This window comes from Bombina bombina, chromosome 2, assembly GCF_027579735.1.
Source record: "Bombina bombina isolate aBomBom1 chromosome 2, aBomBom1.pri, whole genome shotgun sequence".
Lineage (NCBI taxonomy): Eukaryota > Metazoa > Chordata > Amphibia > Anura > Bombinatoridae > Bombina > Bombina bombina.
Genome location: NC_069500.1, coordinates 754914309 through 754927780, shown reverse-complemented (window position 1 = coordinate 754927780; position 13472 = coordinate 754914309). Strand labels below are relative to the sequence as shown.

Here is a 13472-nt window from a genome sequence, read left to right as displayed (position 1 = left end):
AAGAAGATTTGTCCATTTCAGTGTCTGATGCAGGATCCTCTGAACCAGAGAGATCCTCATCAGCAGAGGGTACTTCAGTATGTTTTCGGTCAATACAAATTTCATCAGATTTATGAGAATTTTTAAAAGAACTTTTACGTTTATTTGAAGGTGGAATAGCAGACATGGCCTTCTCTATAGCTGCAGCAATATAATTCTTCATATCTGCAGGAATATCATGCACATTAGATGTTGAAGCAACAACAGACAATGTATTTGTACTAATAGAAACATTATCAGCATTCAATAGCTTGTCATGACAAATGCCACATAATTGAGCTGAAGAAATAACATCAGCTTGTTTACAACAAACACACTTAGCTTTGGTAGAACTGTGTTCAGGCAGCATGGTTCCTACAGTAACATCAGAGGCAGGATCATTCTGAGACATCTTGCAAAATGTAAAAAGAAAAAAATAACATTTAAACAAAATATCCAATTTCCTCATATAGCAGTTTTAGGAATGGGAAAAAATGCTCATGCTAAAATAATATGCAAAAAAGCAAGCATCATAGCTCTCTATAATATAAAGAGAGCAAGAAGCAATAAAGGAAGAGGGGTAATATAACAAAAATGTTGGCGCCAAGTATGACGCATGACGCAAAATGAAGTGAAAATTTTTGGCGCCAAAACTAACACCAGGAAATGACGCAACTCGCGTCATAACAAGCACGAGTTTGCGCAAAAAAAAACTAACATAAACAAAGACACAGGAAATTACGAAACTTGTGTCACTATAGGCGCAACTTTGCACCAAAAATTTTCGCACCAAGAATGACTCAATAAAAAAGAAAATTTTGGGGCCCATTTAACAAGCTCCGTAGGGAGCTTGTGGGCCCGTGTTTCTGGCAAGTCTTCAGACTCACCAGAAACACCAGTTATGAAGCAGCGGTCTAAAGACCGCTGCTCCATAACCCTGTCCGCCTGCTCTGAGCAGGTGGACAGGAATCGCCAGAAATCAACCCGATCGAGTACGATTGGGTTGATTGACACCCCCTGTTGGCGGCCGATTGGCCGCGAGTCTGCAGAGGGCGGCATTGCAGCAGCAGCTCTTGTGAGCTGCTGGTGCAATGCTGAATACGGAGAGCGTATGGCTCTCCGCATTCTGCAAGGTCTTGCGAACCTGATCCGCAATGTCGGATCAGGTCCGCAAGACCTTTCTTAAATAGGGGCCTTTGCATCCTCGCGAGCCTAGTTTGCCCGTGAAAATTTTGGAAAACAAAGTCAAATTTTAATGAACTAAGGAAACCCAGGTAAGAAAAAAAATTATTAAATAAACTTCCCAAACATAATTTCCATACTGTTAGACTGCAAAAGGGAAGTATACATAGACCTGACTCATGGCAAATCTAAGCAAACACATATATTTAAAACTTTACAATATAATATAAAGCGCCAAACATAGCTGAGAGTTTCTTAAAAAAATTAAACATACTTACCAGAAGACACCCATCCACATATAGCAGACAGCTAAACCAGTACTGAAAAATATCAGCAGAGGTAATTGTATAGGAGTATAACGTCGATCTGAAAAGGGAGGCAGGGGATGAATCCCTGTGACCGATTACAGAGAGCCTTTGAATAGATTTCTCATAGTTGAAACCATGAAATCAACAGGCAATACTCCCTTCACATCCCTCTGACAAACACTGTACTCTGAGAGGAATTAGGCTTCAAAATGCTTAAAAGCGCTTATCATAGAAGAAATCAAGCACAACTTGCTTCACCACCTCCATAGGAGTCAAAGTTTGTAAACTAAGGTATGAGTGAGGTATGAGGTGTATTTATAGGCATTTTGAGGTTTGGGAAACTTTGCCCCCTCCTGGTAGGAATGTATATCCCATACGTCACTAGCTCATGGACTCTTGCCACTTACATGAAAGAAATGCAGAGAAATAATCCTGCCAAGAAGGACCCTGCCCCCTCAAAGCACAGCTGCAGACCCTTTCTTTTCCCACCTACCACAGAAGCCACAAGAACATTGGCGGCAGCCCCCACTACAGACACAGTCATGACAGCACATGCAATGGTGTGACCCTCTGCCACTGCCACCACCAGCAGTACTGTTAGAGACAGAGGGGTGCAGCATGTTGGTTCATTGGTTGGGACCAGCAGTGGTGGCAGTGGCACCCCTCCACTCAAAAAGCAGGCTTCCTTTGTTGTATCTCAGCCACAGCCACCAGCTGAGAATACTAGTGGAACAACTGTCAGTCTGTTTAGAATGCTTGTGACTGACCCACTTAAAAAAAAGTGTCAGAGCAAGTACCACCAGCATTGCTACTAGGACAAAACCACCGGATGTGTCCATAGCCTTCTCCAGTTCCTCCACAAATCTGAGCCTCTGAGCATTCTGCAATAAGTTAAAAATCATCATTTCACTTCCCTCCCTCACCCTGAGAATGCTGGTTGGATAGAAAACGTCACAGGCTTCCACTCACAGGCTAATATAAACTGTCAATCTATTCTGCTGCTCCTTCCTGATTTCATCTATTGGATAATGCCTGCTTGCTTCATAAAAACAGCATACACCAACCGAAAACGACAATGAAAATTTTAAAAGAAAATAAAGTATATTTTTTTCTGACAATTTTCAGTTAGTTCTATTTTCATTCACCCTGCACCATGTGGCAGCCATTAGCCAATCACAAGCATATATGTATATTCTGTAAAATCTTGCACATGCTCAGAAGGAGCTGATGACTCGGAAGTGTGCATATAAAAGTATTGTGCACATTTTGATAATGTAAGTGAATTGGAAAGTTGTTTAAATGTAATACTCTATCGGAATCATAAATGTTTAATTTTGACTTTAGTGTTACTTTAATTTTAAGACAAGCAGACAGTTCAAAAGAAGGCTGAAAGTTAAACATGAGTTTAAGAGATGCATGTTTGACTTGCCAGCCCTTGCTACATATAACTACCATTCCTACCTGTATGAGAGGTTGGGTTCCTTGGCCCCATAGCCAGTAGATGTCAGTAAGGCTGGGTTGTGTCCTTGGGCCGCTTTAACTGGACTTTCAGCCTCTTCATCCCTATCTGGAAGCCATTCATGGCCTGGATGGCTGTCTGGGCACTAGACGGGTTATCAAAACTGACAAAACCTGCAGCGAAAGGTCAGAGTGGAGTATAAAATGTGAGAGGAAAAGACTCCATTTCCCATAGTTCCCTTTTTTCATTCTTTGATAGGTGGAACAGAATCCATTCCCCTTAGCTTCATCAAAATCTGTGTTGATGGGTCACACTGTGGTCGGAGGAACATGCTTCACAAAATTCAGGCACCTAGAACTCACCAAAACACTTGCTCTGGTTGGTAGCTCGGTCCATAAACACCTTGGAGGAGATGATGTTTCCAAATGGGAGAAACATTTGTGTCAGCTCATTGTCTCCAAACTCCTGTGGCAGGTGGTAGATGAAGAGATTGCAGCCCTCTGGTCCTGCTCAATGAGAAAAAATAATTATGTGAGAATTTCATTGCCCTTATATAACCCCATAGCAAACATTAGTCAGTAATTACAGAAATCCCAGAGGTGTCACTTAGCATTAGTTGGTGTCCCTGGTTTATGAAAAGAAAAAAACATTATTAACTGTTGAAAAAACACTATCACTGTACAAAACAAAAAGTGGAAGTACCAACCTTCCCTACAGGGTTAAGCATCTTATATTTATTGGATTATGTTTGGGCAGCAATAAAGTTTTTAACAAGTAATACTATTTTTTCTTATTGAAGATCTCTTTTTATAAACGAGGGAAGCCAATTAACTTAGAGACAACTATTAGCTGTTTACCTTCTCGTTGCTGCAGGATGGGAGGAGGCTGAGGGGTGCTGTGTGTGACAGGGGTAAGAGCTGTGGTTGGATAAATCGCTGAAAAAAAGGTAAACAAAAGAAGGACGTAAAGTGAGGATATTAATAAAATTAATAAAATTGATAGCAATCTCACTTTGTATTATGTATGATATCACACAAACCCTTTGTAACATGCATGATATTAAACAATATTTTCATCTTCTTTCCACCACATGAATGGAATGTGGTGGTGAAAGGGTGTTTTTTGGTTTAGGATAAAGGGGAATACTTAAATAGAAAAGGGGTAAAGGAGAAAATGAGAGTCATCATGAATATATTTGATAACAGTAACCATGCTTTATATCATATTATTCTTACAGTTTTAGTTGTATATTTGAATACTATGTTCATATCAATCATCAAATGATATTGGGCCAGATTACAAGTGGAGCACTAATTAACGTTCCCACTCTAGCCAATAGATTACTCACTTTGTACACGAGGATCTACGGAAGCCTCACAGGGCCAAAAAGGTTTCAAACAACAGATTCTATTGAAGTGTTACATTGGATTTAAAGTAGAACTTCTGTTTAACATATCTGCCATTAGTTATCCTGTCCAGATCAAGCTTTGTGAGTCAAGTACTTTGTTGAGGATTTTACATATATTCTATGATGTGCCTGTTTTTATCATTTATCTTGTAAGTATATATATATATATATATATATATATATATATATATATATATAGCAAGTGTGGCTACAATAAAATATCAGCTCTACACTTGAATCGTATTCTGCGCTTCTCTCCTTTTCTCTATTTTTTAGACGTCTGGTTAGGGTTTATCGGAACTATCCGTATAAGAGAGGCAGCAGGACAGTTCAGTGTTTGAGCAACGTTTATCCCAACAAGACAATTGATCCATCAAGTACATTCATTCATTCAATGCACTGTTGTTATTAAGAGACTCGGACTGTCAGCACTTTACCCTATTTTGGGATTATTTCCTTCTATATTATTTAGGACACTCTGCGTATCTTCTTTGCCCTTTGGCCTGTTTATACACCTATTTATGGATATTTTTATATATTTATGATTTTTTATGGATTTTATGGATTTATTCACTGTATAGAATCAATAGTTTTACAGCGCTACTTGGCGTATCCCATACACTATTTCTTTCATGTAATTGGCAAGAGTCCATGAGCTAGTGACATATGGGATATACAATCCTACCAGGAGGGGCAAAGCTTCCCAAACCTCAAAATGCCTATAAATACACCCCTCACCACACCCACAATTCAGTTTTACAAACTTTGCCTCCTATGGAGGTGGTGAAGTAAGTTTGTGCTAAGATTTCTACGTTGATATGCGCTTCTCAGCATTGTTGAAGCCCGATTCCTCTCAGAGTACAGCGAATGTCAGAGGGACGTGAAGGGAGTATCACCTATTGAATACGATGATTTCTCTAACGGGGGTCTTTTTCATGGGTTCTCTGTTATCGGTCGTAGAGATTCATCTCCTACCTCCCTTTTCAGATCGACGTTATACTCTCAATTTACCATTACCTCTACTAATAACTGTTTTAGTACTGGTTTGGCTATCTGCTATATGTGGATGGGTGTCTTTTGGTAAGTATGTTTTCATTACTTAAGACACTCTCAGCTATGGTTTGGCACTTTATGAAATTATATAAAGTTCTAAATATATGTATTGTACTTATATTTGCCATGAGTCAGGTTCATGTATTTCCTTCTGCAGACTGTCAGTTTCATATTTGGGAATATAAACACTTTAAGAAATGTATTTCTTACCTGGGGTTTAGTCTTTTTTCAATTTGACTACTTTTTGCAATTGCGGGTGTTAGGCCCGCGGGTGCGTCAAATGTTAGACTTTATTGCGTCATTCTTGGCGTGAACTTTTTTGGCGCAGAAAAATACGTTTTTGACGTAACTTCGTCATTTCCGGCGTCATACGTGACGCCGAGACCTTTCACACGGCGGTGTCATTAGTGACGCAAGTGTGTCATTTCTGGTCATTTTTGGCACCAAAAAAGTTTACGCTACGTTGTGCGTCATACTTGGCGCCAAATTTTTTTCATTATTTCAATACCCCATTGTTGTTTGCCTCCTGCTTTCTTTTCTATCAAGAGGCCTATGCTTTTGAATTTTTTCCCATTCCTGAAACTGTCATTTAAGGAAATAGATAATTTTGCTTTATATGTTGTTTTTTCTCTTACATTGAGCAAGATGTCCCAATCTGATCCTGCCTCTGAAGTTTCTGCTGGAACATTTCTGCCTGACATCGGTTCTACCAAAGCTAAGTGCATTTGTTGTAAAATTGTAGAAATTATTCCACCTAATGTCATTTGTAATAGTTGTCATGATAAACTTTTACATGCAGATAGTGTATCCATCAGTAATAGTACATTGCCAGTTGCAGTTCCTTCAACTTCTAATGTGCATGATATACCTGTAAATTTTAAAGAATTTGTTTCTGATTCTATTATGAAGGCTTTGTCTGCATTTCCACCTTCTAATAAACGTAAAAGGTCTTTTAAAACTTCTCATTTAGCTGATGAAATTTCAAATGACCAACAACATAATAATTCATCCTCTTCTGATGAGGATCTATCTGAGACAGAAGATCCTTCCTCAGATATTGACACTGACAAATCTACTTATTTATTTAAAATAGAGTATATGCGTTCTTTATTAAAATAAGTGTTAATTACTTTGGATATTGAGGTAACCAGTCCTATTGACGTTCAGTCTAATAAACGTTTAAATAACATAGTAACATAGTAACATAGTAGATAAGGTTGAAAAAAAGACTGAAGTCCATCGAGTTCAACCTATACAAATCTAAAATACTTACAAAAAGCTCCAGTTAAGCTTAAATAACCCCATTAAAATGTGACCCATTTAATACTAGCAATCATATCCATGAATTTTGTTAGTATACAGAAACTTATCCAGACTATTTTTAAATGTATCTATGGTATTGGCATTCACTACCTCCTTTGGTAATGAGTTCCACAATTTTATTGCTCTCACAGTGAAAAAACGTTTCCGTTGCAGGAGATTAAATCTCCTTTCCTCCAACCTTAAATTATGACCTCTTGTCAGAAACAATTTTCTTGGAATAAACAGAGCTTCTGCCATCTCTGTATATGGGCCTTGAATATATTTATATAAAGTAATCATGTCACCTCTCAAGCGCCTTTTTTCTAAAGAAAACAGACCCAGTTTGGCTAGCCTCTCCTCATAGGTTAATTTCTCCAATCCCCTTATTAGCTTTGTGGCCCTTCTCTGAACTTTTTCTAGTTCTGCAATATCTTTTTTAGCAATTGGTCCCCAGAACTGCACTCCAAACTCAAGGTGAGGTCTTACCAGGGCTTTATATAATGACAGAATTATGCTTTCCTCCCTTGAATCAATACCTCTTTTAATACATGCTAGTATCTTATTAGCCTTTGAAGCCGCTGCCCTGCATTGTGCACCCATCTTTAGCTTGTTATCTATTACTACTCCCAAATCCCTTTCCTCCTGTGTTTGGCTAAGTCTTGTCCCATTTAAAAAATACGTAGCCTGCTTATTTTTACTTCCAAAATGTAGAACCTTGCATTTTTCCGTATTAAATCTCATTTTCCATTCACTTGCCCATAGTTCTAATTTTAGCAAATCCCTTTGTAAAGACAGTTCGTCCTGCTCTGACCTTATGACCTTACTTAACTTAGTATCATCTGCAAAAATAGAGATATCGCTATTTAATCCTTGCTCCAAGTCATTTATAAAAATATTAAAAAGAACAGGGCCCAGTACTGATCCCTGGGGGACGCCACTGATTACCTTTGTCCAATCTGAGTATGATCCATTTACTACTACTCGTTGCTCCCTATCTTTTATCCAGTTATTTATCCATGAGCTAACATTTTCAGCTATTCCCAGTCCCTTAATTTTGTGCATTAATCTCTCATGTGGCACTGTATCAAATGCCTTTGCAAAATCTAAGTATATCACATCCACTGATTCCCCTTTATCTATATTTTGACTTACTTCCTCGTAGAATCTAATCAGATTAGTTTGACATGATCTATTTCTCCTAAAGCCATGCTGATTAGAACTCATAATCTTGTTTACACGAATATGCTCATCAATATAATCCCTTATAATCCCTTCAAATATCTTCCCCACTATTGATGTCAGACTAACTGGTCTATAGCTTCCTGGATCATCCCTGCTTCCCTTTTTGAAGAGTGGCACCACATCAGCTTTACGCCAATCCTGGGGTACCATGCCTGAGGATAATGAGTCTTGAAAAATTAAGAGTAAAGGTTTGTCTATAACAGTGCTAAGTTCCCTCAACACCCTTGGGTGTATTCCATCTGGGCCTGGAGTTTTATTTACCTTAATATTTTCCAGTTTTTTCCTGATATCCTCTAAACAAAACCCAGTTAGTGGTATGGACTGGCATGTTCTATTATGTTCAAAAGTATCATTCAATGGTTCTTCTCTTGTGTATACTGAAGAAAAAAACTGGTTTAGTACCTCAGCCTTCTCCCTGTCATTATTTATCATGCTACCCTCCACACATTTTAATGTACCTATATTATCCTTCTTAGATTTTTTGCTATTTATGTACTTAAAGAACCTTTTAGGGTTAGATTTAGAATCCTTAGCAATTAATTTTTCATTTTCAATTTTGGCTAATTTGATTGCTTTTTTGCATGCTTTGTTACATTCCTTAAATGCTGTTTTTAAACCTCCTGTGGTTTCCCCAGGTGTTTTTTCCCATTCCTGAGGCTATTTCTGATATGATTTCTAGGGAATGGAATAAGCCAGGTACTTCCTTTATTCCTTCTTCAAGGTTTAAGAGATTGTATCCTTTACCAGCAAAATCTATAGAGTTTTGGGAAAAGATCCCCAAAGTTGATGGGGCTATTTCTACTCTTGCTAAACGTACCACTATTCCTATGGAAGATAGCACTTCCTTTAAGGATCCTTTAGATAGGAAGCTTGAATCTTATCTAAGGAAGGCCTATTTATATTCAGGTCATCTTCTCAGACCTGCTATTTCTTTGGGTGATGTTGCAGCTGCATCAACTTTCTGGTTGGAAAATTTAGGGCAACATGAATTGGATTTTGACATATCTAGCATTGTTCGCTTACTGCAACATGCTAATAATTTTATTTGTGATGCCATTTTTGATATTATCAAAATTGATGTTAGATCCATGTCTTTAGCTGTATTAGCTAGAAGAGCATTGTGGCTTAAATCTTGGAATGCTGATATGACATCTAAATCTAGATTACTATCTCTTTCTTTCCAAGGTAATAATTTATTTGGTTCTCAGTTGAATTCTATTATTTCAACTATCACTGGACGTAAAGGAGTTTTATGCCTCAGGATAAAAAAACCTAAGGGTAAATCTAAAGCTTCTAACCGTTTTCGTTCCTTTCATCAGAATAAGGAACAAAAACTCAATCCTCCTCCCAAGGAATCTGCTTCCAGTTGGAAGCCTTCCTCAAATTGGAATAAATCCAAGCCATTTAGGAAACCAAAGTCTGCCCCTAAGTCCGCATGAAGGTGCGGCCCTCATTCCAGCTCAGCTGGTAGGGGCAGATTAAGGTTTTTCAAGGATTTTTGGATAAAATCTGTCCAAAATCATTGGATTCAAAGCATTGTCTCTCAATGGTATCGAATAGGATTCAAAGTAAGACCTCCTGTGAGAAGATTTTTTCTCTCAAGCATCCCTGTAAATCCAGTAAAAGCTCAGGCTTTTCTGAATTGTGTTTCAGACCTGGAGTCTTCAGGGGTAATCATGCCTGTTCCTCCTCAGCAACAAGGTTTGAGGTTTTATTCAAACCTATTCATTGTACCAAAGAAAGAAAATTTGTTCAGACCAGTTCTGGATCTGAAAATTTTGAATCGTTATGTAAGAGTACCAACTTTCAAGATGGTGACTATAAGGACTATTCTGCCTTTTGTTCAGCAAGGACATTATATGTCCACAATAGACTTGCAGGATGCATACCTTCTTATTGAGATTCATCCAGAACACTATCAGTTTCTGAGATTCTCTTTTCTAGACAAGCATTACCAATTTGTTGCTCTTCCATTTGGCCTAGCAACAGCTCCAAAAATATTTTAAAAGGTTCTGGGTGCCCTACTATATGTAATCAGAGAACAGAGTATTGCAGTGTTTCCTTATTTGGACGATATCTTGGTACTAGCTCAGTCTTTACATACTGCAGAATCTCACACGAATCAACTAGTGTTGTTTCTTCGGAAACATGGTTGGAGGATCAATTTACCAAAAAGTTTCTTGATTCCTCAGATAAGGGTCACCTTTTTAGGCTTCCAGATAGATTCAGTGTCCATGACTCTCTAACAGACAAGAGACGTTTAAAATTGGTCGCAGCATGCCGGCTCCTTCAGTCTCAGTCATTCCCTTCAGTGGCTATGAGCATGAAAGTTTTAGGTCTCATGACTGCAGCATCGGACGCAATCCCCTTTGCTCGTTTTCACATGAGACCTCTCAGCTTTGTATGCTGAATCAATGGTGCAGGGATTATACAAAGATATCACAATTAATATCCTTGAATCCCAATGTACGACACTCTCTGACATGGTGGATAGATCACCATCGTTTGGTTCAAGGGGCTTCTTTTGTTCGCCCAACCTGGACTGTGATCACAACAGATGCGAGTCTTTCAGGTTGGGGAGCTGTTTGGGGATCTCTGACAGCACAAGGGGTTTGGAAATCTCAAGAGGCGAGATTACCAATAAATATTTTATAGCTCCGTGCAATTCTCAGAGCTCTTCAGTTCTGGCCTCTGCTAAAGAGAGAACCGTTCATTTGTTTTCAGACAGACAATATCACAACTGTGGCTTATGTCAATCATCAGGGTGGGACTCACAGTCCCCAAGCTATGAAAGAAGTATCTTGGATACTTGCCTGGGCAGAATCCAGCTCCTGTCTAATCTCTGCGGTGCATATCCCAGGCGTAGACAATTGGATGTGGGGAATTATCTCAGCCGCCAGACTTTACATCCAGGGGAGTGGTCTCTCCATCCAGATGTGTTTTCTCAGATTGTTCAGATGTGGGGGCTTCCAGAGATAGATCTCATGTCCTCTCATCTAAAGAAGAAACTTCCCAGATACCTGTCCAGGTCCAGGGATGTTCAGGTGGAAGCAGTGGATGCGCTGACACTTCCTTGGTGTTATCAACCTGCTTACATCTTCCCGCCTCTAGTTCTCCTTCCAAGAGTGATCTCCAAAATCATCATGGAACAGTCTTTTGTGTTGCTGGTGGCTCCAGCATGGCCACACAGATTTTGGTATGCGGATCTGGTTCGGATGTCCAGTTGCCCGCCTTGGCCACTTCCGTTACGGCCGGACCTACTATCTCAAGGTCCGTTTTTCCATCAGGATCTCAAATCATTAAATTTGAAGGTATGGAAATTGAAAGCTTAGTTCTAAGTCATAGAGGTTTCTCTGACTCAGTGATTAATACTATGTTACAAGCTCGTAAATCTGTCTCTAGAAAGATTTATTATAGAGTGTGGAAGACTTACATTTCATGGTGTTCTTCTCATAAATTCTCCTGGCATTCTTTTAGAATTCCTAGAATTTTACAGTTCCTTCAGGATGGTTTGGATAAGGGATTGTCTGCAAGTTCCTTGAAAGGACAAATCTCTGCTCTTTCTGTTTTATTTCACAGAAAGATTGCTATACTTCCTGATATTCACTGTTTTGTACAGGCTTTAGTTCGTATTAAGCCTGTCATTAAATCAATTTCTCCTCCTTGGAGTCTTAATTTGGTTCTGAAGGCTTTACAGGCTCCTCCATTTGAGCCTATGCATTCTTTGGACATTAAACTACTTTCCTGGAAAGTGTTGTTCCTTTTGGCTATTTCTTCTGCTAGAAGAGTTTCTGAGCTATCTGCTCTTTCTTGTGAGTCTCCTTTTCTGATTTTTCATCAGGATAAGGCAGTTTTGCAGACTTCTTTTGAATTTTTACCTAAAGTTGTGAATTCTAACAACATTAGTAGAGAAATTGTTGTCCCTTCCTTGTGTCCTAATCCTAAGAATTCTTTGGAGAGATCCTTACATTCTTTGGATGTGGTAAGAGCTTTGAAATATTATGTGGAAGCTACTAAAGATTTCAGGAAGACTTCCAGTCTATTTGTTTTATTTTCTTGTCCTAGGAAAGGTCAGAAGGCTTCTGCTATTTCCTTGGCTTCTTGGTTGAAATTTTTGATTCATCAAGCTTATTTGGAGTTGGGTCAGGCCCCGCCTCAGAGAATTACAGCTCATTCTACTAGATCAGTCTCCACTTCGTGGGCTTTTAAGAATGAAGCTTCAGTTGATCAGATTTGCAAAGCGGAGACTTGGTCTTCTTTGCATACATTTACTAAATTCTACCGTTTTGATGTATTTGCTTCTTCGGAAGCAGTTTTTGGTAGAAAAGTTCTTCAGGCAGCTGTTTCAGTTTGATTCTTCTGCTTTTTGATTTAAGTTTTTTTCTTTCAAAAATGAAAATAAACTTATTTTTTTGGGTTGTGGATTAATTTTTTCAGCAAAATATGGCTGTTTTTATTTTTATTCCCTCCCTCTCTAGTGACTCTTGAGTGGAAGACTCCACATCTTGGGTATTGATATCCCATATGTCACTAGCTCATGGACTCTTGCCAATTACATGAAAGAAAACATAATTTATGTAAGAACTTACCTGATAAATTAATTTCTTTCATATTGACAAGAGTCCATGAGGCCCACCCTTTTATGGTGGTTATGATTTTTTGTATAAAGCACAATTATTTCCAAATTTCCTTTGTTGATGCTTTCTACTCCTTTCTTTATCACCCCACTGCTTGGCTATTCGTTAAACTGAATTGTGGGTGTGGTGAGGGGTGTATTTATAGGCATTTGAGGTTTGGGAAACTTTGCCCCTCCTGGTAGGATTGTATACCCCATATGTCACTAGCTCGTGGACTCTTGCCAATATGAAAGAAATGAATTTATCAGGTAAGTTCTTACATAAATTATGTTTTTTTTATTTGTATTCTCTGGCCCATAGGTGTACTGTATGGAATCTTTGCTTTGGTTGTAAATTTACTCCTAATAAAAATATGTTTGAAAAATAACATTGTACAGAATATAGCATTATACATACACCTTTGTAATCTTGATGATATCACACACATCTTTTTGAAACTTGTTAGACATCAAACACTGTTTTTTTATATTCATTGTATACTATTTTGTGTTGTGCATGACATCACAGATTGTTTTATAATGTATAGGACACCACACACTGTTTTATAAAATGCATAGCATCAAACACTGGTTTATAATGTGCATGTCATCATGTACTGTTTTATATTTGTTTTATTATGTGCATGACATCATATACTGTTTTTTATAATGTGCATGATATCACACACTGGAGTACTTTTTGTAACATCAAAGGTTATAATATGCCCCATGTTTTTTTTAATTACTTTAAATCCTACATCCAACCCATATGAACACAAGTCATATCACTCAGCATTCTAGTGCTGCGGAATCTGTTGGTGCTTTACAAATACCTGATAATAATAATAATTCTATTTATTGCTGAGGATAATTAAGAACATATAT

The 13472-nt window shown here is 38.2% G+C and overlaps 1 protein-coding gene across 6 annotated transcripts in view; it reads right to left on the bottom strand.

Annotated features, from left to right (window-relative positions):
- Window positions 1–3012: 3012 nt before the first annotated feature.
- CELF5 (CUGBP Elav-like family member 5) overlaps window positions 3013–13472 on the bottom strand; it is a 176887-nt gene continuing 166427 nt past the window's right edge. For 2 of the 6 annotated variants that reach the window (XM_053700672.1, XM_053700673.1), the window contains exons 10-12: window positions 3825–3902; window positions 3391–3473; window positions 3013–3141 (exon numbers count right to left, since the gene is read on the bottom strand). In XM_053700672.1, coding sequence (XP_053556647.1) covers window positions 3013–3141; window positions 3391–3473; window positions 3825–3902 — 290 coding nt within the window. Of the gene's footprint in view, window positions 3142–3329; window positions 3474–3824; window positions 3903–13472 lie in introns of those variants that run through there. The other 4 variants (XM_053700674.1, XM_053700675.1, XM_053700671.1 and 1 more) reach the window with 3 other exon arrangements.